This window comes from Balaenoptera musculus, chromosome 18 (assembly GCF_009873245.2).
Source record: "Balaenoptera musculus isolate JJ_BM4_2016_0621 chromosome 18, mBalMus1.pri.v3, whole genome shotgun sequence".
Lineage (NCBI taxonomy): Eukaryota > Metazoa > Chordata > Mammalia > Artiodactyla > Balaenopteridae > Balaenoptera > Balaenoptera musculus.
This window is the reverse complement of record NC_045802.1, coordinates 6698702-6721846: the sequence shown is the minus strand read 5'-3', so window position 1 is coordinate 6721846 and position 23145 is coordinate 6698702. Positions and strand designations below refer to the sequence as shown.

Below are 23145 nucleotides of genomic sequence, written 5' to 3'. Positions count from 1 at the left end.
GCTCCTTCCAGGGGAGGAGGTCAAGAACCCCCAGAAGGCCATCCCCGTGGGCATCGTCGCGTCCCTCCTGATCTGCTTCGTCGCCTACTTCGGGGTGTCGGCCGCCCTCACGCTCATGATGCCGTACTTCTGCCTGGACAAGGACAGCCCCCTGCCAGACGCCTTCAAGTACGTGGGCTGGGAGGGCGCCAAGTACGCAGTGGCTATCGGCTCCCTCTGTGCCCTCTCCACCAGGTGAGGAAGCGGAAATCTCGGGGAGGCGGGCTTGTCGTGACTGTGCCTCTCGTCCCTTGAAATAGAGCCAGACCCCAGCCCTGATCGTGTGGCACCGACAGCAGCACGAGGGGAGGGCTTCTCCCCTCGTGCTGCTGTCGGTCACCCCAAGGGCTGGTTGTGTCACTGACATTTCACCTCGAAGAACCCGAGGCCCACATTGTAGCACTGTCTACTCAGCAAGGTCCTGGTTCTCTGTCCCCATCTGTGGCCACTGGACCAGGCCGCCTCTGTGAACACTGTCTTTTGGCCCTTAGTTCGGCCGTAAAGCAGAGGCTACCTTGAAAAGGGGAGCACGTGCCTTTTAATGGCAAACACTTTGCTCTGATGTTTTCTGCTAGCCTGGACACACAGGAAATATTTGCTAAAAACTGACTGACCACAGAGAAATCCTCATGAATGCAGCGATGCTTTTATTTTCTGTTTGATTCAGCTAGAAATAATCACGGGAATAAATACAAAATTTCTCTTCCATAAAACTATGTCTAGCTGCCACGCTAGTTTACGTTACACGTCTCGTGTTCCTGTTAGACTTTGCAGTAAGTGCTTTTCCGGGGGTTGGTGTGTTGAGTCCCTGTCTTTTAGGTGCGGGCTTCACAGTTTGGAGACAGCTCCCTCTCCTCGGTGGTAAACACGCATGGTGCGTTACGGTGCCTTTATTCCCATGATGCATTTTGCTTTTCCTCCCGTCTAGCCTTTTAGGGTCCATGTTTCCCATGCCTCGAGTTATCTATGCCATGGCTGAAGATGGGCTGCTGTTTAAATTTCTGGCCCAGATCAACAATAGGACCAAAACTCCAATAATCGCCACGTTAACCTCAGGTGCCATTGCTGGTAAGAACTGGAATTTCACACGCCGATATTGTAACAGTGGAGTTATTATTCCCTAAGGAAATATCTTGAATTGTGCTGGTCTGAGAGAAATTGTAACCGGCCTTTTTTAACTTTGGGTTTTTACTCTTGTACCTGGTTTATTGCAAGGTAACTAAGTGCCTTTTTGACAGAAGGCAGAAGCCAGTTTTACCGAGGATGTGATGGAATTCTCAAACAATTTGAATTTTTAAATAGTTATCGTTTCATTGGACAGAGCTTAGAATACATGCTGTTCCTTCAAAGCCCGGTGTCTTTCCCCTTTTCTGAATGTCCCTGAGCAGACCTTGGTGGGATGACATTTTACACGGTACAAGCCAAGTGACTTTTCGTTGGTACTGGAAATTCACTATCCGTGTCTCTTAGCTTGTGAATTCTCTGGGAAGTGAGAATCCCTTCCGATCGATGCTTTATAAAACGTGTCACCTATTCCGCAGGGGACATTGAGGGTGTGGCTGGTGAAGCCGTTGGCCCTGAGTTTATCAACAATGGCAGGTCCAGAGGAGGCCGATCTGACCGCATAGCGGGTCCCTCGCCAAGACGACAGTTCCGAGAGATGAGAGCCGGGGGCTAGAGAACCCTTGGAGCTCTGTGTGTGCCATGAAAGCCATGGCAGCCCCGCGAGGAGACTGTGCTTTTTTTTTATGTTTCCTCCTCGAATTGCGTTTCGTAGCCCAGGAGGCAGGTGCACACAGATGAGAAGCGGAGGCTGAGAGGTAAAGTGTGGATGCTCTCGCCCGGTGAGTGCAGAGCTTGCCTCTTGGTTCCTGGTTTGTTTTGGGGCCAAAGTAGCTGGTTCCTTCCAGCCCATGAGTAGAGCAGTGGGTCTTCTTGGTAAATGATGACACATGATAACGGTCACAGCTGTATCACAGGAACTTGTCAAATAGCCTTGGGTGAGGCGTAGGACCATCTTAACGAGTGAATTGTTGTTTAGTAGCATTTACGCCCTTAGCAAAGTGTGCTTATAGTTTTGTGGATTAATATTATATAATGAAGGAAAGCCAGTTTTTCTTATTTTACACATTTGTTATGTGAGTCTGCATCCTTGAGGGGGATTGCAGTGGGGAGATTAAGGGGCGCCATGTGCCAGAATAGGACCAGTATGTTTAAGGGATTAAGGAATTGGAAATCGTGTTTTTTCAGTATTTACTTGTAATCTGATTGTATTGAAGACTGGCCTTAATTTCCTTCCTCTGCTTATTAAGGGACATTAAACTATAATCTTTAAAGTGACTGTAGAGTACTCACATCACCAAACCAAGGGTTTGCTCTTTCTTTTCGTTTGGCAGGGGTGGTAAATAAGTATTTAGTTTTCTAAAATCACCTCACATGGAAGAAGTTTGGCTCCAGTTCCTCTGAGTGGGAACGTAGGCATTTTTAGCATACACAGGGGGATCCTCTTCTAATTATCCAGAAGGGCCTCACTGCTCTTTAATTCTGTTTTTTAGCCTCAATTTGAATTTGTTTTAGTTGCAGTGGTCTGTGTGGGCTTGAGAAATATTTGTGGAAAAGTTAACGGCTTAGTGTTTATGTTTCAACTTGTGTTGATTGTGTGTGATTTGAAAATATCCCAAAGTAGATCCAGCCAAGTTATTTTTTAAATGGGAAACTTGACACATATACCCACATAAATAGACATGCATACTCTCATAAAAATCTACACAAGATTTTCAAAGAAGCATGCATGTTCTGTTTTGCTTGAAGTGGGGTCATGGCAAAGGGACTGTATTGTCTGGGAACAACACTGCTTTCCATGCCCACCTTCTGGGTTAGGATCCTCTGTTGAGGGCAGTGGACTTGCCCCCAGCCGCCTCCTCATCACTGTTGCCTGCTGATGCAAGTATCGGGTGATATGCTTGGGGAAGCCAGTGGCTGTCTGGTCTGCCTTGTTCAATGGCACATACCTAGCACCCAGTGACTGGCATGCTCACGAGTGCCATTGGATGAGGGATGAGGGATGAATGGATGGATGGATGGATGGGTGGTGTATGGGTGGATGATGGATGGATGGATGGATGATGGATGGATGGATGATAGATGGGGCGATGATGGATGGATGATGGATGGATGGATGGGTGGTGTATGGGTGGATGATGGATGGATGGATGGATGATGGATGGGTAGATGATCGATGGATGATGGATGTATGGATGATGGGTAGATGATGGATGGATGGATGGATGATGGATGGGTAGATGATGGATGATGGATGGATGGGTGGATGATGGGTGGATGGGTGGTGTATGGGTGGAGGATGGATGATGGATGGATGGATGGATGATAGATGGGGTGATGATGGATGGATGATGGATGGATGGATGATGGATGGGTAGATGATGGATGATGGATGGATGGGTGGATGATGGGTGGATGGGTGGTGTATGGGTGGAGGATGGATGATGGATGATGGATGGATGGATGATAGATGGGGTGATGATGGATGGATGATGGATGGATGGATGGATGATGGATGGGTAGATGATGGATGATGGATGGATGGGTGGATGATGGGTGGATGGGTGGTGTATGGGTGGAGGATGGATGATGGATGGATGGATGATGGATGGATGGATGGATGATAGATGGGGTGATGATGGATGGATGATGGATGGATGGATGATGGATGGGTAGATGATGGATGATGGATGGATGGATGGGTGGATGATGGGTGGATGGGTGGTGTATGGGTGGAGGATGGATGATGGATGATGGATGGATGGATGGATGGATGATAGATGGGGCGATGATGGATGGATGATGGATGGGTGGTGTATGGGTGGATGATGGTGGGATGGATGATGGGTGGGTAGTTGGATGGATGATGGGTGGTGTATGGGTGGATGATGGTGGGATGGATGATGGGTGGGTAGTTGGATGGATGATGGGTGGGTGGGTGATGGATAGATGGATGATGGGTGGGTGGATGATGGGTAGATGATGGATGGATGGATGGTGGTTGGGTGGGTGGTGTATGGGGGGATGGATAGATATACATGTCTGTCTATGCGTCTGCATGGTGTAGGGGAAGACACATTGGGCTCAGAGCCATAAGAAACTAGCTCAGAGCCTGACTCTTCCACTTAATAGCTGTATGACCTTAGGTAAGTCTCTCAACATGTCTGAACTTCACTTTCTCCATTTGTAGTGTAGGGATGGCTGGCAAAATTGCCATGAGGGTCAAAAAGGATCATGTTGATAAAAGTACTCTCCATATATATGTAATTCAGACAGTAATTATTATTACTGTCTGTTGAGAGCTGTGTATATGGTTACTCCTGAGCTCTTCTCCCCTTTAAGCAAAGTCACCGTGTTTTTCCATGGAAAGGGCCGGGGAGGGCGAGGGGGAAAGTAGAAGCAGCACCCCTCACACAGCCGGGGTCGCAGCTGGGTTGTGGTTCTGGCTGGCTGTGGAGGGCCATGCTCGGTCCTGACGTTCGTTTCCTCCCCAGGCGTGATGGCCTTCCTCTTCGACCTGAAGGACTTGGTGGACCTCATGTCCATCGGCACTCTCCTGGCCTACTCTTTGGTGGCCGCCTGTGTGTTGGTCTTACGGTAGGTATGGCTCTCTGGGTTCCAGGACAGAGGCACCCTGCCAGCCTTCTTTTTAGCAGTTTGTGTCAATGGTTTATACAGTGTAAACTTCAGGCTGCGGACAGCTCCTTTGGGACCCGCCTGGGAGAGGGTGGGGTCTGGTGGTAGAAAGCCTGGCTACTGAGAATATCCCTGAAGAGTCCGGGGCAGCCCCACCTGTCTCTCTCATGGGCCCTGATTTTTCTGGCTAGATGTTGGGAGGGTAGAGACAGGTTATCAACCCGACTGTTGGGCCTGGATCCTTGGATCAGAATTTTTGAAGGTTTAGGGTAACGATTTCAATTTGGTCCAGGTTCTGGGACAGAGAGGACTGGGGTCAGGCCCTGGTGGGAATTGGGAGAATCTAAGACCTGTGAAACATGGGTCAGTGTGATGCTTCCATGGCAGCAGTGCACCGGCCCCGGAGGAGTGAGTGCCGTTACAGGTCCCGGAGTAGCCAACCGTGTTCAGGAAGACTCTCCAGGTTCTGGCTTGGAGTCCTGTCTGGACCGGGCCAGCCCCATGGAGGGCCCTAATAAAGCAGTTCTGGGCCGAGGCTTGGTGTCCTGGGGTCCTCCGCTGCCACGGTGCCCCTCTTTTCAAGCACACCCCTGCTCCAGTTTTCCTTTGCTCTGGGAGACAGGGCTCTGCTTCCTCACTCCCAGGAACGACCCCAGGTAGGGCACGTGATGAGAACAGGTACTCGTGGAGATGCTCAGTGTGGTCACCTGGGGAGAGCCCCCGACTTTCTCAGGGGTTTATGCTTGCCAGGCCATTGATTCCATCCCTAACGTGCTCTACAGCTAATTACCTAGCTTGAGCCTCAGTAGTGGCTCTGGAGAGTCAGCTAGAGCTAGTTTGCTAGTTTCCGACCACTTCTTCCTTCCCAAGAGCTCAGTGCTAAAATCTTCTCTGAGTTCCACCCCACTGTCTTAACTGACCGAATGGTATTGTATGAGTGAATCAGTGAAAAAAGTGGTTAAATATCTTTATATTCGCTCTTAGATTAGATGCAGAATAATTCAGAGCACTCCGTTTTTCAAAGCTGGTGGGAAAGATTCGACCTTTGTTCATTTTGGCTGGGAAGATAAGGAGCCTCATTTAAAAATGAGTGTTTCACTTGCAGGTGGCTTGTGTCTTGGAAATCAATGCCACAGGCTTGGTCCTTCACCCAGCTCTATAGAGTTATTTATTCCAAGGCACTTGGAGTTTTAAAATAAATTGATCCAATTAAGTCTTGCAAACAGAATTTCTCAAATTCATCAGACTGCAGACACATTTCTCTGGCTCTCTGCACCAGATAGGGTCCTAATATAATTGCTTTCTATTTCTGTCTGTACTGTTAGCTTCCTACAGCCATAGTTTTGTTGGAAGTGGCCTAATACCTTAAGCATCCAAGGGCCAGTGCTACTTTTCAGAGCAAGAGAAACTCTCGGGACCTTCCTCTGGGCTGGTTCATGGTGGAGGTCAAGTTGCCTCATAACAGAGACACCAAGGAGGGTGTTGCCCAGAGGCAGGAGTGGAAGGTGAGGCCTGGGTCTCCTCCTCTGTTTCTGTTTGCTGGGAAATGCATCATTGTGATCATCCTCTTCCCGTCTTATGCCTCGTGTCCTGGGCAGCTTACCTTTGAAGGCTTACTAAGAACTTGAGTCAGTGTGTGTCCTTTTGCTTATTAATTAAAGCACATTACGACGGTCAAGCAAACTGCTGCTTTACAGGTATCAACCAGAGCAGCCTAACATGGTATACCAGATGGCCAGGACCAGTGACGAGCTCGATCCAGTTGACCAGAATGAGTTGGTGAGCACCAGCGATTCCCAGACGGGCTTTTTACCAGAAGCAGAAAAGTTTTCTCTGAAAACCGTACTCTCACCCAGAAATACAGAGCCTTCCAAATTCTCTGGGCTCATTGTGAACATCTCAACCAGCCTCATAGGTAAGAGCCTGCCCTTCCCTGTGCAGTGTTTGGGGTGTTGCTTATCCCCGGGGGTGGGCAAGAGCCGGGCTTGCCCTGGACCGTGAGGTCAGTTATTCCGTCCTAATTGGGGTTGGTGCCTGCAGAAACAGAGCCTCCCTCTCCGTGGGTTTTGGGGAGAACTGAGGATTATCTGTGTGTGGGAACTTGGGAAATGATGGAAGTGCGCTTCTCTCTCTCCCTCTTAGCCCTGCTGGTCATCACCTTCTGCACGGTGGCTGTGCTTGGCAAGGGGGCCCTGGTAAATGGGGAGCTGTGGGCAGTCTTCGTGCTCATGGGCTCCGCCTTCCTCTGCTGCGTGGTCACAGCCGTCATCTGGCGGCAGCCCGAGAGCAAGACCAAGCTCTCGTTCAAGGTGAGCAGCTCGGCCTGACCTGGCTGCAGGGAACCCCCCCGGGATGCCGGGAGCCTGGCGCTCCTGCCGGAAGGCCGCCCTGCCTACCTGGGCTCTGCGAGGCCTGGGTGGGCGGAGGGAGGTGCTCGCTGGCCGGCCTCGGGGGATGTGAGCCTGGGGCTCCCAGGCACAGACGGCGCCTGCTGAGAGAGGCCGGGCCCTGGCTCGCAGGTGGGGTAGCGCCCTGCGTTCTCTGGGCTTCTCATAAATACACGTCTGCCCTGGTGGATCGCATGTCATCACCAAGCCTTGGGGATGACCAGGGCTTCTGCATTTTTTCGGTTCTACACATAATAAGGTAGTTCAGCCTTAGAGATAAAGCAGAAGCCCCTCTTCCAGCCCCTTCAGGGGAAGAGCAAGAGGGGAAATTAGACGAGAGCTCACTTTGGCAATTAGTAGCGTAGAACAAACTCCCACCTACTAGGATTTGCCTGCGGGGGTGTATTTGGGGGGTGCTGGGGGGACGGGGTGTGGGGACGGGGCTGGGGACTGGCACTCAGCCCCTCCCCACGTAGACCTGGCCGTCCGTATCAGCCTCGGGTGCGCTACTTTCTTGGGTAGTTTCGCTAAATGACTCGAGCAGACGCCGTCCGTCCCGCACTCTCCATCGCATCAGACCTGACACTCCGCCTCCCGTCTCTGCAGGTGCCCTTCTTGCCCGTCCTTCCCGTCCTGAGCATCTTTGTGAACGTCTATCTCATGATGCAGCTGGACCAAGGCACATGGGTCCGGTTTGCAGTGTGGATGCTGATAGGTACGTGAGTTGTGGGTTTCGAGGTGACCAGCACGTGATGTCCCAGCGTCTCTTAGAGGCCCCCAGCCCCGCCAGCCTACGTAGAGTTGCTCGTTCCTCCTCCCTGCTACTGGCTGGGTGGCTCGTGCCCTCCAGCCGCCCCCGTTTCAGATTTCAAAACACAGCGAAAACACGCGTAGTCAGCGGTTTCCTCTCTGACAGTGAGGAACTCCTGGTAGGCTGTGGGTCCTCCCCTCCCTTTTAGATAACTTTAAAGCCTTTGTCTGCTAGTTATCTCGGGCCAGAGCTTGACTTTCTCAGAACGAGCCCGTGAGTCTGCTGTCCGTCCCAAACAGTGGGCTGCGGGGAGTGGCTGGGCCTGTGGGAAGCAAGGGGTCACCCTTTGGGTGCTGGCCCCATTTAGCACCGACCGTGGCCCCTCTCTGGGCCTCCGACAGCAGGCGCTGCGGAGATGGACCCGGCTTCCTTCTGTAGTGTCGGAGGCCGGGGGCCGGTGCCCGGGAGACTGGCCTTGACCGGTCCGTGCCACTGACGAGAGCGGTGACCCCCAGGCTGTGTTGCGGCCAAACCTCCCAGCCCCAGTGACTGCGGGAGTGGAGGTGGCAGAGGTGGAGGACGCCCGCTTCTGAGCGTCCCCGACACGCTCCTGGGTCCCAGGGCTTTTGGTGGCTGGGTCCTTCCTTCAAGGCCTGCTCTCCTGTGTCACTGGCACAAAGGTGGCCCCAGGGGGGTGGATAGTTAGGGGCACAGACCTCTGTGGCCCCTGACACTCGCTGGAATGACTAAATTCACGGGTTGCACGCAGTCCCAGGCGACCTGAATGTCTGAGTCACTCAGGGAGGGAGAACGAGGGCTGTACAGACGGCGCGAAGAGCCTGGGGACCCCCAGCGCCCTTGGAAGTCCACCGTGGCGGGGACAGCCTGACTTGTGTAGGGTCTGTCCTGGCCCCCCCGGCGCCCGTGGGGCACCCCGCCAGGTGGGCAGTGGATGAGGCTGCGGAACCAGCGCCCACCCCACCCCGCCGGGGCCCCCAGCCCAGCCGCCCCCCCTGGCCTGAGGCTGCCCAGAAGGACACGCCTTTGCCGAGCGTAGAGGCGACCCTGCTCGAAGAGTCGCGCCCTCCTCCACGGGGGCCCTGCCTGGGGCCGCCACCTGCGGAGGCCTCTCGGCGGGGCCGCCTGCAGAGGCTGCTGCGGGGCCTGCTTCCCGGGACCCGACGGTGCCCGCTCACACCGGTCTCTGCCCTCGGCCCGCAGGCTTCTTCATCTACTTTGGCTACGGTCTCTGGCACAGCGAGGAGGCGTCCCTGGCCGCCGACCCAGCAAGGACTCCTGACGGTCATTTGGACCATTGCAAGTGACGCACAGCCCTGCCCCCAAGGCCCCGGCAGCACCTCGCCCCCCTCGCGCATGCACGGGACCCGCCCGCACCCACAGAGCACAGTGCCGCGACGGGGCGGCCCGCGACCCGCGTGTCCTGCTCAGGCCGGCTCGCTGGGCCCGTCACCTGGCAGCTCCCAGCTGGGGCCACGGGGCCGAGGCTGCCCACCTGCCTCTGAGCCTCTCCCTGAGCAAGACGGCAGCCCTTCTCCTCGCCGGCCGGGCGCCCCTGCTGCTGCGGCCTCGGGCAGAATGGAGGTCACCTTCTCTCGTCACCTGAGCGGTCCGGCCTCCCTTCCAGGGACTGTGCTGGACACTCCAGTCCCCGCCTCCCCGCCCGGCCCCGAAGAGCCGCCCCGGATGCCAGCTGAGCACCACGACATGGTCTGTCCCCAGCTGTGCCACCCCAAGCCTGAGGACAGCGGTTTAGTTTACTTAGGAAGGAAAACTAGACGGTCTCCTTCTCCTGCTTCTGCCCTCCGAGCTGCCTCCACAGGGGTCGTGAGGACTGCGGTCTCCCCCCTCCTTCCAGGCAGGGGCTCCGGCCCCCCCTCGCACACTGCACACTCGGGCCGCAGGCCGGGCTCTGCATGGGGCCAGGGCAGTGGCTACTCCACCCGGACTTCCTGCAGCCACCAGCCGTCCAGGCCTCGGGCCAGTTCCTGCTGCTCTGGCGTGTCTCAGCGCCGCCGAGTCCTGAGTAACTGGAATGTGACTGTTTCTGTAGGACGCGCCTCGAATAAGCAGAGCGGAGAACAGCGCTTCCTGTGGTCCTGGCTCCTCCCTGAGTCCTCCTGCCACTCGTAGGTCGGTGTCTTGGGTCTCAAGGTTCCCAAGGCCGGCGTCCGCTCGTCCTGAGTGACGGCGTGGCCCTCCAGCTGCTTCTGGCCCCTCTTGTGTCTTATCCTCACGTGGAGTCCTTCTGTCCGTCGCTGTGAATCAGTCACTCCACCACATTCATTTGGCGCTTAACAGTGGCGCGGAACACAGCCGAGTAATTACCCCGAATTGTCCAGGGTGCAGGGTCTGCACGTGAGATGGTTTGGGGTCACATTGCTGTGCCTCTCGTGTGGGTGTGTGTCGTCCACATGCTGCGGGTTGGTGACCCTGCCCCGTACCCCTGCCTCGGTGTCCGTGTGTCCCTGTGCACACGGCACTCCCTCCCGAGGCCCTGGGGACACTCCTGGTAGCCGGGCCGAGTCTTCCTTCCCGAGAGAGTGTAATTCAGTAGACGGAAGGGCCCGTGTTGGCAGGAGGTGAGGGGCAGGCATGTTTTACTCCACAGAAAATGTAAATGCTGCTTTTGAAGCTTAGCTCCCCATATCTTCCCCCTCTGGCCTTTGTCACAAATCTGGTAGAAAGAAGCCTGATGAACTGATGGCACTTGGCTTTTCTCCCTCTGCCCCAGAAAGTTCTTGGAGAAAAATGCAAGAATGAGTGAAGCGGCCAAATGGCAGGGTCAGCCTTCGTTCTAGGCTCTGGCCACTCTGGTCACTCGTGGAAGCTTTATTCTCAGTATCACTTGTGAATCTTCCAGCGGGAGGATTATAAGAGCCCAAAGCTTGGATTTCCAAAGAAAGGTATTTAAATTTATGTAGCTTGGTGCTGTACAATATTTTGATAAACGTTAACTTATTTTGTTGGGGTTTTGGTTGTCTGCTGTCTTCTTGGGACCTGTTAGCCATTTGTTTGCTTGATTTGTCTGCTGTTTTTCCACAGAGGCAGAGAGCATGAGGGAAAGAGGGTGTCCAAGAAAGGTGGCAGGTTGAGAGGTGTTTTTTCTCTTTTTCGTTCTGGCTGAAATTTCCCCGTGTGACACCCCCCAGCAGACTGCACGACTGACGTTTCAGCCAGCAGCGCTCGTGGCTCTCCAGCCAAGAAGGTGTGTCTCAGCATCTCACGGGCCGAGCGCGTCCTGACACGTGGTCCCCTTCCTCACCCAGAGCCGCGAAGCGCCGCGCAGAAGGGCAGTGGCTGCCTCGAGAAGCCCCCTGCCCTCCCCCCCGGAAAGAGCGCCTGGGGTCCCGGGATGGGGCCTGTTGAGAGCGGGTCTTTGTACCGCTGCCGAGGGTTTTCTCTTCTGTGCGTGGGGCGGTGCTGCCAGGAACGGCGTTTGGCGGGCGCCTCCGAAGTCAGTGGGCTCTCTGGTCACACCCCTCCTTCCTGGCCCTGAGCTGGACATGTGCACAGACACATACACACACAGACCTGCCAGACAGACACACGGACACAGACACACAGCCAAAAGTAACCGCCGGAAGTGCCCGACGGGTTCACATCCCAGCCCCTCCCGCACTCGGTTCCACGGCTCAGCTACGTTTTCCTGCAGGGTCAGAAGTTCCACATTTCCAGTGACGCGCCCTCCGGGGACACCGTGTCTCCTTTTATCTGTGCACCAGCCCCAAACAGTCACATTGGAAAGACCCGCTTGTGGTGAGGAAGCACCCCTTCCTGCCGCCCGTGGCCCCCTCCCTGCATGTCCACGGCCTTGTGAAAACCCACGCGGGGTCCCCGGGACCTGTGCCAAAGTGAGGGGTGCGGGGTCTCCGGAGAGGCAGTGGGGCCCCGAGCCACCCCCCGCCCCGGGCGGGGATGGGGGCCTCGGGCAGGAGCTCGAGCCTCCGCACGGCCCCCCGCTCACCTGCTCGCCCCTCCTCTGCCCGACTTTGGGCCGGCTTTGCTTTTACAAACCCAGAGGGCCGCGTGACGGAGCCGTCTTTCCAGGCCGTTGTGGAGAAGCTGCTGAGTTTATACTGTCGTCAGGGTCACTCGCGTCTCCCCCACTCTGGGTTTTGTCCCGTTGAGTCCGTCTCCATCAGGTGATCGGCTTTCTGACTCCGTGTAGTTTGGACACCACGGGCCTCGCCCTGCCCTGTGTCCACAGGTGACTGCAGCACTGCGGAGGCTTCTCTGCCCACCCCGAGCCCCCGGGCCCGTGACACTCCCTTCTCCACCTCTGACACGTCTGTTCACACCTGGGAGGGGCGCGGGCCCAGCAGGAGCCTCGCGATGTGTTTGCTGTGCTTTGTGCATGGCGTCAGGGGGCGGATGGCGGGAGGCGGGGGGGGGACCCGGGCTGTACCAGGTCGCCTCCCCTCCACCCCCTCCTCCAGTCAGCCAGGGTGAGTTGACAGGTCTTGCCGTCCCGCCTAGGGTAGGCGGTAGGCAGAGCTGCCTAAGGTAGGCGGTAGGCAGAGCTGCCAGCATCGGCTGTGTGGACACGTCTCCTAACGGCCCCTCCCAGACTGTAGGCGAGCCCACGGGCATTTGAGGGGCCTCACTGCTGGAGAAAAGCTGCCTGGCTTCATGCTGGGACCTGTCTTTCCTGACCTGGATGCCCCGCTTTGACACATTAAGAGCCGCTTGTTCTGTTGGCACCCGAGAACCACCCCCGTGGAGACAGGAGGGAGGGGACTTGGTGCCAGGCCCGGTGGCCCGGGTGCTCTAGGATGGATGGAGAGGCATGACCACCATGACCACACTCTTTGGGCGCAGGCGTGTGACGCTTGTGTGAGTTAACTTCAGATGGAACTAAATATGTGTTGTGCATAATTGTTAGGTGTAATTTAAAATGCATCTGTTTGCCTTGGTAATGAGAGTATTGTATGTAAGGCTCCTTAGGGAGAGCAAGATGTACATTTTATCAGACTCTTGTGGACTTTTTTGGGTAACGAAATGCTTTATTGGTCCAGTGGTGCAAGAAGCTACATACATTCTGTATCTCATCATCGTAGTTACAATACCTAATGGGAGGTTAAGGCAGAAAACAAAAGTCAACTGACCTTCCTGTTCATCACTATGGCCCAGTCTGTGCCCGTTGCTTCGCTGGGTGACAGTGCTCTTTCAAGAGGGGCGTGGACTGGCCAAGGGTCTCGGGGCGCAGTTCTCCGGAGCCCCCCTGGCCCGCCCTGTAAATGCGTTGAACTGCTGAAAACCCCCGTGAGATGAAAGACCTTGGCTTGAAGTCCAAATGGGATTTCTCCAAACAGAGTCAGGGAGGAGGGCTGGGAAGATGCATTCAGACTTTGTTAAATTATTAACAAGGTATATGATTTTGTGTTTCTTGATGACAAACTTTTTAAGTTTGGGACTTATTTTCCCATTGGAGAAGTTATATATTTAAGATAAGTTTCCTGCTTATGTTGTGCCTTTCAGCATTGATGGGTCTAAGGAGCACAGAGGGTGATGATCTTCTTGAGGGTTGGTTTCTAATCAAACCTGAAGAGCTGTGGTTTCTTCAGTACACTTTTTCTTCTACTGAACGTGGAGCCATTATTAAGAGAATTGTGTGTTTTTTATTATGTAAATTGTATAATATTTTTGCTTGTTTGATGTTCTATTTTTCTAATAGTTTTCTTATAGTTTCTTATAATTGTGATACTAGATTTAGATTCTGACGCTAACTGCAAATCAGATGGCCCTCTGCTGGTCCCCCTGTTTTTATTTTAAGGACAAGAGTAGATGTCGTCCATCGCCTTTAAAAAATGTGACCCTCTGCTCTGTATCCCAGTTTTGCTGACAAAACTGCATTGATACTGTCCTTCATGTTGTAAAGTCAAGCTCTTTTGTGGTACATCCTCTCATGCTTCCGCAAATCCTAATAAATTCCGTCTATGGCCTGGGCGTGCTCAGTGTGATCTCAGGAATTCCGGCAGCTCGGGGGGCGGAGGGGGGGCCCTGGGGTGGGTGCCCCGCAGGGAGTTCAGACCCTGCTCTTTGCTTCTTGAGTATCTGCCTGCTTCCCCACAACCGGAAGGATGTCGCGTTGCCTCGTTCTCCTTCAGCCGTTTGGTGGAAATCCTCATTCTGGCTTTAGCGCCTCGGCCAGGGAACCCCTCGACCCTCATTTAGGATCCTCTGAAGCCGTCTCCCCACCTCCCACTCTTTTCCGGACTTGGCTTGGGTTTGGGCCCAGAGGTCTTCCTGCCAATGGGTCTGCGGGGCCTGACGCTGCTCGTTTGCAGAAGCACTTGGGTGTCAGTGCAGCAAACCCCTCTGCCTTGAACACTGGCCTTGCGTTTCCGGCCACACGCCCGCCACCCATCTGGAGGGTGGGGTGCGCGCAGGAGCGGGAAGGGATGTGGAGGGTTGTAGCTGTTCTCATAATCCTTGATCTCTCACCACCCCCCGCCCCCCTTGAGAAAGGAAGCGCTTTCTTACACAGGAGGCACACTCAGTCAAGGGGGCCTTGATTCCCAGACCCTGAGGCCCGGCGTGATCACGCTGGGAGGTCTGCTGCCCGAGAGCAGAGCAAGGGGCGGCTGCCGGCCCCACGCGCTCAGCATCAGGAATGTGAGGGGCATCCGTCGGCCGCGCGGTGAACCACCCACCAGGCCTGGACCGCGGGGACGCTTTCCCTCCGCGCCCAGGGGTCTGCAGTGACGAACGCAGGCAGGGTGCCCCTTCCTGCCCTCAGCCGCCCCCTCCCACAAGGCGATCTGTGACAACTGGCAGGCGCCCGTGAGCCCAGATCCGGACTTGTAGACGGGCCGGCTTCCCCGAGCGGCCAGTCCCGCGGCGCCACACTGCCACCTAGCGGCCGGAGCGGGCGGTCGCCTGAAGCGCCCCCGCCAGGCTTCCGGGCAGTTTCCTAGGAAACCCTGATGGGGGCCCCTGGAGGACTGGGGGTGGGGAGTCACCTGGAGCACAGTTTGGTGATGAAACGCGTCTGGTGAGTCAGAAGCTGCCCCCGGACAGCCCGGCCTCCGCAGCGGGGAGGAATCTCACGGACTCCTCGGGTTGCTGGACACCTACCCGGGGTAGCCCAGTCCGCCGCTCTTCCAAGGGCCATCGTTTCGCTTTACTGTATAAGCCTGTCCACCAAGCCATCAATACGGCCAGAAAAAGTGCGATGTGAGAGAGGCTTCGGGAATGAAGCAGGTGGTATGTCCGCTGATGACGTGAGCTCTGGCCTCCTTCTCAGCAGCGATCCGCGGGCACTCAGGACTGAGGTGCGGGAGCCGGGAGAAGCTGCGCCTTCGGACTTTCCCACGGACGCTTTACATTTTCACTCCTTGAAGCGGTGCGGTTACTTGTTGAGCGTCTGCTAACGCAGGCCCTGCTACGTGGATCTGGGTGCAGTTGAAACCGACAGCAGCAGCTGAGCCTGCCTGGGTTGTCTGGGAGGAGGGACCCGGGGGGCCTGCAGGGACGGGAGCGCCCAGCTTAGGCTGCACAGCACTTCATCCCGCGTGGTGCTGGCTCTGGAAAACTCGCCCAGACTTGGTGAGGGAGGCAAATTCGCCTGCATGTCCCCCAGAGGGGCAAGGAACAGAGCTGGGCGTTCAAGAAAAGAAACCTGAGGTGTCCTGCTTTTGTTTTTAAAGAGGTCTGAGAGAAGCAGACAGGTTCAAAAAAAAAAAAAAAGATATTTAGCAAACTTAAGCGAATGAGCTCTAGCCTGTGATGGTGGTGGTGATTTTTTAGAGCATTTGACCCAAACTCCCCAGCGGGCAGGACCCCGCCTCTTGCCTAGAGGGATGCAGGGATGCGATGCGAGGGTGCCCCGCGGGCCACTGCTGGGGGCCTGTTCCCGGATGCAGCCACGGAGTGAGAACAGCCTCCAGCAGCGGGTGGGACGCCCTGCCCCCGGCGTCTACCTGAGCTTCGCTCTCCTCACCTTCCAGCGTCGGGGACCGAGCGGCTGACTTCAAAAGCCTCTCTGCCACGGCAAGACACCCGTACGGGGGGACACAGCTCTCCACGGATGCGAGGCCTCTCCACCCTGGTTTCCTCCGTGGGCCGTGGGCCGGGCGCCAGCGCCCCTCTGTTAAGCGGCTGTGCTGACAGGAGAATGCAGGGTGGGTATGCTAAAGGTGGTGGCACGAGACGCCAGAAGAAACGAACAGGTTGGGACGGGTTGACAAGTAGATCATGAATAGCAGCCATCGCCAATGACCTGGATACGTGGGTGACCCAGGGGGTCCGGGAGTGGCGCTGGCAGGTCCGGAGTAACTCAAGGGGCTTTATCACCTGCCGAGGGGCTCCTGTCAGGCAGTGGTTCGGGAGGGCAGAGTGGCTGGAGTCTCCGGAGGTCCCTCCAAACCCCACAGGGAACCAGCCTGCGACCCCAGGCAGGGCAGCCCCGAGGGACACTCCTGGGCAGGCAGCCAAGTGGCTGCAGCCCAGCCTGAAGGCCCGGGTGGGGGAAGTGAGCGCTTTTAGGTTCAAGGGGTGTCCTGGCCCCCGAGAACCCTGAGGGCATGAGAAAGCGCATGACAAGGCAGTGCTGTGACCACGGCCCCCAAGCCCGCCAGCCTGTTCCCGGCGCTCTGAGACAGCTCTGTGACCAGCCGGGTGCAGAGGGACGGGCTTGAGGACAGACCGAGCTCACTCTGGGGTAGAAGCAATAGGTCCACGTCTGAATTCGATGTTGACGGTGAGGGGACTGGCCTCAATCTCGTGTCCTTTTTCCAACCTCCTCCAACCCACCCGGGCCTCCCCAGGACGGCGGAGACGGAACAGAGCCGCTGAGCCCCCAAAGCCCGGGCAAGGCTGCTGCAGGATCCGGGCTGGAAGATGGGTGCAGGGATCCTGAAGCCGCCGAGCTGGGGGAGAGCTGGGGGCTCTCGCGACTCAGAGATGGCCAGCTGGCGCACACACAAGGGGAGCCCAGCCTTCTGGCCTCCCTGCCTGACCCCACCGGACCTCCTGAAGCCTGGGAGGGCCAGGCCAACAGTCATATCAAGTGTATGTCACAGAAGGTCCCTCAAGTTCATTTTAATATGCTTCAAACACAAATAGGCAACACAGAACCCGCAGGGGCCGGCAGAGGAACGAGTGACCCCATTCAGATGGCCACCAGGTGTGCCCACCCCCCCCCCAGAACCTCGCTGGGTGTGTGCTGGGCGGCGGGAGGGCAGGGCACCGACGGGGTCCCACTCACCAGGAAGAGGTTGGTGCGGTTCGGCGGGTCTGTGAGCGGCAGGCGGGGAGGCTGTGGCATCTCCGCGTGGCAGCAGCTCTGGCCTGGGAGGTGGACGCCAGGGAGACAGAGGTCCAAGTCCTAACAGTGTGGGGCTGGAGAGGCGCAGAAGGGGCCCAGTGGCCGCTGCCCCTTGTGTTCTGGGCTAGGACCCATATATGATGGGCGTCCATGACGGGGAAATGAAGCCAGGGCAAGGTGGGAATTAGCTCAAGTACCCAAGGTCAGGGCTGGTTAGAGCCAAGCTCTAGTCGCCTAGTGAGGGATGACTTCACTCTAACACCACTACAACTCTGACTGCAACAGGCTAACACACTGGACCACATTCTAACATAACACTGATATCTGTATTGCTGTGTAACTGCATTTAGCAAGTGCCGTAAGGGAAGCAGTTCCTAATTCGGAGGGCTGAGCTATTGTGTCTGCAGGTGGTGCCTGCTAAAAGAATAAATACTTGTGTATTTAGTCAACGTGCCATGATCTACTCTAACGGGAGGCCCAAATCAACATCACAGCATCATGCAGAGCCACTAAAGGAAAAAAATGTTTCTTCAGTGGATACTCCTGTGTATGTCCCCAGGATGGGCAAACACCTGGCGGTTTGCTAGAAATGAGATGTACATGAGGCCAGGAAACCCAACCTTGACTCACGCAAGGGACACAGACCAGGTCTGTCTTTACGCCGGCCACGTATTCACAGAGCAGGCAGGGCCCTGGGCCAGCCAACCCCTTCCGTGGGCCGTGTCTTCCCTGCTCTGTGGCTCTGGCCCACGAAGCATCCCTACATGAGTCCGCCTGCCTCGGGGATGCTCAGAGCCAGTCCTCAGGACCATTTTGAGGGGCCTTAGGGAGGAAAGTGCAGGGTCTTTGTCACAAACAGCAACAAAGGCATCACTATCATCACCATAGCAACTGTTGAAACCGCTTCTTTCTTTTGTGTGTCTTGCTTCTAATCGTCCACGGCACTACAGGAATACCTCTCAGGTTCTAATTCTACCATTTCAGAGCCAAATGCCAGTCCAGAAGCCAGCCACCGCTGGCTGGTTGTTTCCTGGGCTCCTTCCTCTGTTTGGAAGAACCTCCTGGACCAAAGATGGGACCTCTGTCAGCTGTGGCACTGCTCGATCATCCAGCAGAAAATACACCTGGGTTTCTGGGAGGTCATGTGATAATCTAGCACAGCTTGGAACTGATCCCCCAGGATAGAAGAATTGGTTTTCTGGAAGCCCCTGCTAGAACCCCTGAGCTTCTCAATGTACAGGAATGAGGCTGGGTTACAGAACCAAACCGAAGGGGGGTGCCAATGAAGTGGGGCTGAGGGTCATATTTTGGTGAGTTGACCATTTTCAGCATCACATCAGAGTAAAGCAAATAGGATGCCAGAGTATGCTTTCCTACTCTACGCTTAGTCAGAACACAGACCCTATTAGCAGTCTTCCTTCTTGAGGACGGAGCGTGAATGGTCTTGGCCAACTCCAAGGTCACTCTCACCCTCATCCTATAAGGTCATGTGCTTCCATATTTTCCCGAAGATGAAAGAGCTTAATGATGGATTCCAAGATGCCATTTAGGAAAAAAAAGCAGAACTTGTGTTTACAAGACTATAGATGATCCACTGTCATGAGTGACATCTGCAAAACTCCTCACCCCCTCAGGGTTTCCCACTGCTGCCCCTTATCTGCTCATGACAGAAGTATTAATAATTAAAACTTGCGGATGGAGTAATAGTGACCTCACATCATGTGGACTAAGAAGCTGATTGTTCCAAAGGCAGTTACCGTTCATGAATGGCTGGTGTTTGTGTTAAACAGAGTACCACGTGGTGGTAGGTCGGAAGGCGCTTCTTCTCTGTATCTTTTTTTTTTTTTCCTTTTTCTATTTTGGGTAGAAATATTCCTGGGAAGGTAGATAGAAATGCATTTTCATTTCCCAATAATTCTTAGGCACGAGTTAGAAAACTGCTGACCTTCACCAAAATATGTCAGCGCTTCATGTTATAAAAAATGCAATTCAGAACCGCTGCATGTGTATATACGTATATCTAAATATACACACATATCGGTGCAGTACACAATGATTATTCAATGGATATTCAAAACTGAGCTATTTGTAACTAACCTGATATTCTGCAGTGAAAGTTCATTGCTCAAGAACGATTGGCGTTTCTTTCTTTTGGCTCTAACTACGGTCAAACGTTTGCACATCAGACACTACCATTTACACTTTCCTAAGTGCCAGTACCAGGACAGTCTTACACGAGGATCAGAAAAGGACTCTGCCTAGGGTGCAGCTATGCAGCTACTGGGCATGCGCGCAGGGTCAGTCGGGCCGGTCCATGGTCACCACTCCCTCGAGGCGGAAACCCTCGTGGACCAGGCGCCGCAGCTGGACCCGCAGCGTGGTGGCGTCATCTGGGCGTCATGCTGACTCTGGCGGGAGAGGAGGGCCCGGAGGAGGAGCCTCGGTGAACGGGGGACGTGGGGGACAGTTTAATCGGGCTGGTTGGGTCCCCTGTTTGCAGCTTCCAAAGCAGCTCTTCGTTGGTTCGGCTCAATCTCTTCTTCTCCTGCGTTTCTTTCTCCACGTACTCCTGGAGGTTGGCATTCTCCTCTGACAGCTGTCTGCACAGGGAGAACAAGCAACTGTCGAGCAGCAGTCACGCCGGAAGCACTTAACCTGAGGTCTGCCAGGCCAAGGGGTGCAGGGGAAGGGGGTAGGTGGTGGGTGCCGGCGGGGAGAACAGGGTCCTGCCGGACCCCAGGGACCAAGAAGCGGGGTTGAAACGTGATTGCTACTCGTCCCACCCACACATCCGTTCCCAGAGACCCTCCGCCAACACCCGATCTGCCCACAGCCCCTCTGCCCGGGTCAGGGGAGGCGCTGGGGGCCAGGGGACAGAGCAGAAGCCGCCGGAAGAGCGAGAGGGAAGTGGGGCTTGGTGTGGGGGGCCCTGCCCCTGGCTCAGGCCTCCCTGGCAGCCATCGCCTCTGGTCTGTGCATCTGGCCGCCTGCTGGACCGGGAGCCCTGGAGACCAGGCCCCAGAGCGGTCCTCCTCAAGTGCCCGGCACCCAGTCTGACGCCTGGTGCGTAACGGATGCTTAGTTGATGTTTGCAGCTAATGGATGCTAAGTGAAAAAGGAACCGAGGCATTCCGTGCCTCTGTCGTGACAGCAGTGGGTCTGCCCCCCTCCTCCCTTCCTGGGGCCCTCCGAGCAGGCAAGGCAGCACCAAGATGGAAGCAGTGTCCCTGGGGAGCAGCTGCATTGGTGCGTCCCCTCCTTGCTGCCCTCCGGCCAGGCCAGCTCTCCTCTGCCATGACCACCTGGCCCAGCGCTGGTGCAGCAGCCGCGGGCCCCAGTGATGGAGCTCGGGGTCGGCTCACACGGTGGTTCTCTTTAGCCTGGGAACCCCCATCTGGCAGCCTCTCCGAAACCTCCTCCAGAAATATCCCCGTCACCTCACAGCTGTGCCCCAGGCTTTGGCCGGTGTCACTCATTTCCGCCAAGGTGGGACCCACCGCTCTGCGGAGCCCGGGCACCGGCTGGGTGCTCAGAGAAGTGTGTTCTACGCTTCCCTCCACGTGGGGAGGGCCAAGAGCCTGGGTGGGGAAGCCTCAGGGCTCGGACGAGTGAGGACAAAAGCAGAGCGCTCCAAGGTCAAGAGCAAAGCCATCCTGTCGGCAACACATGCTTTGGAAGCTCCGACGCCCAGGCCCACCTACCTCGTGACAACGGTGTTCTGGTCGATCCTGGCTTTGAGGTCTTCATTCTGCTGTTGGAGAACCTGGATCTTTTCTTCCAGGATAATGTTCTTTTCTGCCTATAAAAGATGCAGTGTCAAGAGCTTCTCAGCAAGGCCCTATGGATAGATGGCAGACCAATGCCCTTGGCTTCTGGGCTTTGGAACATTATCAAGAACAGTGTTTTCCAAACCGCAGTTTGCAATGCATTAGTCGGTTGTAAAATCAGGTTAGAGGGACGTGCCCAGCATTTCTTTTTTAAACAAAACAGAATAGAAAGTACCAGAGTGCACTGTGTGTAGTAAAAGTATTGTATATATTTTAGATACAGTATATATTTCCCTTTCAGATATATTATGTGTGTATATATTAGTGTATATCGTGGATTGTATGTACTGTATATATACAACTTATGTGTGTGCCTATCCTGGATTCCTGTGTAGAATATATTTCTCATGGTGAGTGTCCCCAGACTCCTGCCATTGTCAGAAATGAGCCGTGAGCACCACCAGGACCCAGTTTGGCTGCTGGGTCCCCCGATTCTTCCCATCAGGCCGTCTGCCCTGCACCGGCATCTCTGGCCAGGCCCGTGTGCACTCCACGACAATCTGAATTAATGGAGGGCTGGAAATGCAAATAGCATGGACACACTCGTTTCCTTCTGAGGCTCTGGGCAGCCAGGAACACGCAGCTCAAGCCCAGCGTGGCACATGCTCAGAAGATAACATCCTCTGTGGCCGCTACTCCTCTGCGACTTATGCCCCGCTCTCTCTGTCGGTGTGTCCCCAGGGCCTGAGACCTAGCCAAAGTAGAGCTCCATTCTAAGCTGCACTGAGAACTGAATTAGTTTTTGAAGAGAATGTGACAAGTTCACAGCTAGAGCAATCTTTAAGGAAAAGCGCCACCTCTCCATGAATCAGGCTTCGGCATCAGAGCCACAGGACGGGGCTTTGCCCCTGCTCTCCAGCAAGGCTCTTCACCGCATCCTCATCTGTGCTCCCAGGAAATGGGAAGTGGTTAACTCAGTTCTTCCCCCACCCCTACCCACCCCTCTGCCTGGAAAGGTTTCTGGAATGAGAACTCTTGCATACCTGCAGAATGCCTGGAGCGTGGCTAAAAACAGCCAGAGAAGCCCAGAGGCTTGTGGCTGACCAGATAACGATGAACATGGCCCTGCCTGGAGGAGGAGGGCTGCAGGGCTGAGGGGGGAGGGCTCTGTTGGCGAGCCCCCCGCCGCCCTTGGCTCCGGCCTTGCTGGGAAGCTCTGGGCTGCTGGAAGGTGCCAGGAGGCCAGCATTGCCTCTGATGCTGGCAATAGGCGCTCACACCCCCGTCCGCCCTTATCCTGACTGACAGGCATCTGTGCAGTGACAGAGGTCCCCACAGAGGGATGGTGCTAGATCAGGAGAGGGGACGTGACGACTGAATGCAACAGGTGGTCTGGGACCAGCTCCTGGTTTGGATATAGCGGCTTCAAGGACATTTCCGAGACATACGGAGAACTTGAAAAGTTAGAGGAGGTGATCAGTTACTGAGATGGTAAGCTGAAGATTTGCTAACTGAAAGAAAGCGGGATACAAAACACTCGTATGTATGTGTGGGTTGTATATTAGGGTGTGTACACTTGTACAGAAGAAAGGCTCTGGAAATATTAACAGTGTAGAAATATGATATTTTAATTTTCTTATCTATATCTTATAATTTCCTTCTAGAGGAAATTATATTTCCTCTTAGAGTATCAAAAATTTATTTTAAATACAACAATAAAAAAGAAAAAATTAATCTATCTGCGACCCTTGGGCCAACCTTCCCCTCAAGAATGGCATCTCCCTGGAGGCAGGCTTCTCTGCGGCTAACTTTGGATGCCTATCTCAGCTTCAGCCCTTGCACCCACAGGGGCGGGGAGTGAACTCTGGCTGCTCTATTCCCCCAGAGGGGGGCCCTTTGCTAGTTCTGTGGGAGCCAGGCTGAAAGGTGAGGCAGAGAGTGTGGTGAAAGCCGGGGCTTGGAGCTCTGGCCCAGGGCTCCCGCCTGGGCTGGACCACTGTTTGGCTCTGGGTGAGACACGACCTCGTCCTAAGCCTCCGTCTCCGCATCTGTAAAAGGAGGCTCCTGACAGCACCTACTCAGTGGGTTGCTGTGAGAGTTAAAGAACAAACACGCGTGAAGTGTCTGCGCCGTGCCTGGCGCACATCAGCGGTGCTCCACGGGTGCAGGCGCACCGCACACCTTCCCCGGGGAGGGGAGGAATTGGCACGCCAC

The 23145-nt window shown here is 55.2% G+C and overlaps 2 protein-coding genes across 15 annotated transcripts in view; one reads left to right on the top strand and one right to left on the bottom strand.

Moving 5' to 3' along the window:
• Positions 1-13842, top strand: part of SLC7A1 (solute carrier family 7 member 1) — a 69219-nt gene extending 55377 nt beyond the window's left edge. For 4 of the 6 annotated variants that reach the window (XM_036831707.1, XM_036831706.1, XM_036831709.1 and 1 more), the window contains 7 exons: positions 12-234; positions 968-1107; positions 4596-4698; positions 6435-6652; positions 6880-7046; positions 7731-7839; positions 9097-13842. In XM_036831707.1, the coding sequence (XP_036687602.1) occupies positions 12-234; positions 968-1107; positions 4596-4698; positions 6435-6652; positions 6880-7046; positions 7731-7839; positions 9097-9200 (1064 nt within the window). In that variant the 3' untranslated portion in view covers positions 9201-13842. The remainder of the gene's footprint in view (positions 1-11; positions 235-967; positions 1108-4595; positions 4699-6434; positions 6653-6879; positions 7047-7730; positions 7840-9096) is intronic. The other 2 variants (XR_005017232.1, XM_036831708.1) reach the window with 2 other exon arrangements.
• A 5321-nt stretch (positions 13843-19163) lies between these two features.
• MTUS2 (microtubule associated scaffold protein 2) overlaps positions 19164-23145 on the bottom strand; it is a 489522-nt gene continuing 485540 nt past the window's right edge. For all 9 annotated transcript variants that reach the window (XM_036831699.1, XM_036831696.1, XM_036831703.1 and 6 more), the window contains 2 exons: positions 20866-20963; positions 19164-19764 (listed from right to left, as the gene is read on the bottom strand). In XM_036831699.1, coding sequence (XP_036687594.1) covers positions 19551-19764; positions 20866-20963 — 312 coding nt within the window. In that variant the 3' untranslated portion in view covers positions 19164-19550. The remainder of the gene's footprint in view (positions 19765-20865; positions 20964-23145) is intronic.